We start from the raw sequence: 4,067 nt of genomic DNA on the forward strand, positions 1-4,067 counted from the left end.
GGCGCGGCGCGGGGCTGCTCTGCTCCCCTCGGCGCTGGTTTGCCTGACCCCCGGGTGTGCTCTCTTCAGTCTCCCAAGAAGGTCGGTGATGACATTGCCAAGGCCACGGGCGACTGGAAGGGGCTGAGGATCACGGTGAAGCTCACCATCCAGAACAGGCAAGCCCAGGTATCTGACGCCAGAAGGGGCGGCTTGGTGGTGCGAGCATCGAGTGCAGACGAGCTCTGCTTGCTCAAACCGCAAGCTGAAACCCCGGCAGGGTCGACTCAGCCCTTCATCCTTCCGAGGTGGATAAAATGAGTTCCACACAGCCAGCTGTGTGGGGGTCTTCTGGGAAAGACCTTAAAACCCCCTGCGTGTGCCCTGTGAGTGCCTCCAGCTCAAATCTGGCAGTGAGAAGAATGGGGTGGGGTGGGGGGAACCCTGTGGCTTGCCAGGGTGGAGGTTCCCTGCCTGTGAGCGCTGGGAAGAGATCTGCCCATGTGCAGAAGTTGATCTTTCATCCTGTTGCAGATAAATTGTTCCTTCTACGGAACATCTGACCAGGAAAAACATCATGTCAAGCGACATAGAAATTACACAAAGAAAAGCCAACCTCCTTACTTATTGCCGTAGCCACCTGCCACTATACCTGTCCTGAATTCTGTGGCTGGTATGTTCCAGTGGTGAGCTGAGAGGAAGCCCCAGCCCAGGAAGCAGTCCTCTCCTGATCGTGGGGAGGCCTGTGCCGAAAAGCTGGGAACAAGTTTCTGCATCCAAAAAAAAAAGTGTCATGCACTGGTGAACAAACTAAAACCGGTGGCTTCGACGCAGGAGGGGAAATTAATTTCTTTTTGTTTAGATTGAGGTTGTTCCTTCTGCCTCTGCTCTGATTATCAAAGCTCTGAAGGAGCCCCCTCGTGACAGAAAGAAGCAGAAAAACAGTAAGTTCCATGGTTTGGTTCTGAGTGATTTGATGCTAAGAGGGGAGTAGGTGCCTGCCTCTTATTCAGCATAAACTGGCAAACGAGCACTGCAGGGCTGTGTCTTGGGCAGTGGGAATTCCTTCAGTGTTGGAGTACAGACAACAATGGTCTGCATGCCAGCAGAGTTCAGCTTCTTGGGAGATGGGGTGGAACAGCCACCCACCCCTGTGCCTGTCCTGTGGTGCATGGGCTGGCACAGCCCAGAGGGGAGGTGACAGAAAATGCCAGTGTAGGAAACAGTTGCTCTCCTCGTGGGTAACTTTATGCCAAAGGTTGGGAACAGGCGTGCTGATCCCAGCCCTGCTGTGGTTGTGAGCTCGCCAGTCTCCATGTGGTCTGAGCCCTGGGAACGGCGCTTTACTAGGGAAGCACGGGGGAGTGGAAGTGCTATGTTTCCGTGAACTAACTGGTGCTGCTGCTTTGCTTCCCAGTTAAGCACAGTGGCAGCGTCACCTTTGATGAGATCGTGAACATTGCGCGGCAGATGCGGCACAGATCCCTGGCTCGAGAGCTCTCGGGTAAGTGCTGGGCTTGTGCTGAGTCTTCCCCCTGCTTGCTCTCAGTGTCCTGGCCAGGTTCTGCTCCGATCGCCGGGTGGGCTCCGGAGCTGTGGTGCTCTGGGGAGCTGCGCTGGCTGGGCTGCTTGGGCACCGAGCACCGCGGGGACGGCCTCGCGCTGGCTGTGTGAGCCAGCCTCATGCCTTCTGCTGGAGGTAGTAGGGGACAGCAAAAGGTACGCAGTGACAGATGCAGTGCACTCTGCTGCGTTCGCGGGCAGTGTGGACACTGGCTGTGGCTGAAGCGCCTTGCTCGCCCCCTTGTGAGCCCCAGGGGTGCAGCCCGTGAGCCCCAAAGGGAGGGAGGGGCTGCAAGGAATTGAGTTCTCTTTGTTCTTCCAAGTTTTTCCAGTGGTGAAGCACTGACAAACTGTGTCTTCCCACTGCAGGGACGATCAAGGAGATTCTTGGAACTGCCCAGTCTGTGGGCTGTAGCATCGATGGCAGGCACCCGCATGATATCATTGATGACATCAATAACGGTGCTATTGAGTGCCCAGCTGTAAGTACTGGTCTCTGACTGAGATAGCTGTAGTGGCTGGGGGGCACACAGCTCCCCGCTAATGTGCGGTATTTGTGTCTTTCAACAGAGCTAAGACTGCAGAAAAGAAGTTGCCCTATGAAGGCTCCTGAAGTTTTTTGTAGCACCTTAAATAGTTAATAAAGACTCCGTGGTCTGCAGACAGTGCTGCTGGCTGAATTTGTCCTTGTCCTGCATCGCATGAACAGCGGGTTTTGGCTGGGGATCACCTGCCCCCTGCCTCAGCCAAGGTGATGGTCCTTACACAAACCCCAGAGCTAGAGCAGCTTGTTCCCATGTGCTGCCCTGAAATCATTTGCCTGCAGCAATGCTGAGCTCACAGAAGCAGAGTTGCCTCAACGCAGCACTTCCAGACACACGGGAAAGAGCAAATGTCGCAGCTTGTGGCCTGTGTGAAGCTTTTCTGTGAGCTCTGCTCTTGCTGGTGCCCAATGCACAACTTGGAGCTGCAGGTGCTGCCCTGTGTTAGGGGTCTGGCTTCCCCCAAACACCATAGCCAGAGGACAAACACACACCGGGGCTTGAAAATAACTTTGCGGACTGCTTGCCTTGTAGCCCTGTGCCTGAGTAGTGCATGTGCTGGTGGGATGGCAGGGCTCTGACCAGGCCCTCTGACACCAAATCTGAGGTGTGGCTGTTCTCTCAGTGTTCCCAGGGACCGCTGGAGCTGGGGAGAGCGGCTTCATGTGCCTGGCAGCTGGGCCTTGCTCCAGCCCATGGTCACAGGGAGGCACCGCTGGCCGAGGGGGCATGGTGGGTTTTCTGTTGTAGAATGGACTGGATTCTTCACTTGTTTTCTCCTGCCTTGTGGCAGAGGAGATGCTGGATTTTTCCTCTGGTGACCAGGACAAGCACACACTCTAGTTCTTCAGCTGAATTTCTTTTGTGCTTTTGTCATCACTGAAGAAGAGCAAGTTGCTTGACAATGGATGAAAGAAATCCTGTGGTTCTTTCAGAGAGTTGTAAAGGGCCCGGTCTCATGTTTCTTGGGTCTCCTGATCCCTTGGATGGTGATGCTGGGGGAGCGGGGTAAGCAAGCTCTATAGCCCCTTTCCACATCGTATGTTCCGGGTCCTGGTGTATTCTCTGAAAGAAAAAAAAGGCAGTTCAGGCATTGGTAGTTCCCTTTGCATGGGCGTTCTGTAAATCAAGTGCTGCTGCTTGTCAAAAAAAGGATCCTAAAACCTGGCTGAGCCACATGGCTTGTGTTTGAGCAGGGAATGTTCCGGCTGTTTCTGCCAGTTCCTGTAGGAGCGCCAGCCTGGCCGGCTGCTGAAGAGCTGCTGCTTGAAGGCAAAAGGAGTTTGCCTGACAAAGGGATCTTCCTGAGGGAAAGGCAGCTTCCATACTGGAGAGGGAGAACCTGACAGAGGTGTCCGTGCCCTTTGGGGTAGGGATGCAGGCACAGCTGTTGAAAAGCATGGTGAGGGAAGAGCAGGAGGTTTAGCCTTGCTTATTCAAAAGGCTTTTTTGGCAAAACTCTTGAGGGCCTTGCAAAGGCTGCCTGGGGGTCCCATCCATTGAGGATGCAAGGAGCCCAAGTGCAGCTGTAGCACATTCACCTCTTTAACCTCTGGAGAGGGTCCTGTGTGTTTCAGGCCTGATGCTTGAAATTGTACTTCATGGTATCTGAATGCTTGGTTCTCCCACCCGAAAGCTCTGCTCTGAGAGTGGTGCAGCTGGGGGCAGTGGGTAGAACCAAAGTCCTCCAAAGATCCTGGGGAAACCTCGTTCTGTTTCCAGCAAAGGCTGGATTTTCCCTTGGGGTGGTGCAGTGCAAGGGATGAACTTTCAGGCTGTGGAAAGCTCTGTTAGAAGCGGAATGAAGTCCTGGTGATGAGAATGCTTTAGCTGGCTTGGGTGTTGCTAAAAGCCCTGTTAACAACAGCGTTAGGATTGCAGTTTACTTCAGCCCTAACAGAACACCCTGGGGGATGGGGGGGGAAGTCAGGAATGTTAATTTAGGTCCATTTTTCCAAAGGGAAAGGGAATCAAGTTCTTCCC

The 4,067-nt window shown here is 54.0% G+C and overlaps 1 protein-coding gene and 1 non-coding gene across 2 annotated transcripts; both read left to right on the forward strand.

Moving 5' to 3' along the window:
* Window positions 1-25: 25 nt before the first annotated feature.
* On the forward strand, window positions 26-2,221 carry RPL12 (ribosomal protein L12; the record flags this gene model as incomplete). Its single annotated transcript, XM_035891877.1, has 6 exons — window positions 26-37; window positions 70-168; window positions 842-923; window positions 1,397-1,483; window positions 1,912-2,024; window positions 2,113-2,221. Coding segments are annotated over 6 exons (399 nt in total), but the record flags the coding sequence as incomplete, so codon positions are not given.
* LOC118452025 lies at window positions 619-747 on the forward strand. The gene has a single exon (XR_004841663.1). It is a non-coding gene; the product is annotated as a small nucleolar RNA SNORA65 (small nucleolar RNA).
* Window positions 2,222-4,067: the final 1,846 nt, after the last annotated feature.

Source organism: Egretta garzetta, unplaced genomic scaffold, assembly GCF_000687185.1.
Source record: "Egretta garzetta isolate BGI_Z169 unplaced genomic scaffold, ASM68718v1 scaffold143, whole genome shotgun sequence".
In the NCBI taxonomy this organism is placed as follows: Eukaryota; Metazoa; Chordata; class Aves; order Pelecaniformes; family Ardeidae; genus Egretta; species Egretta garzetta.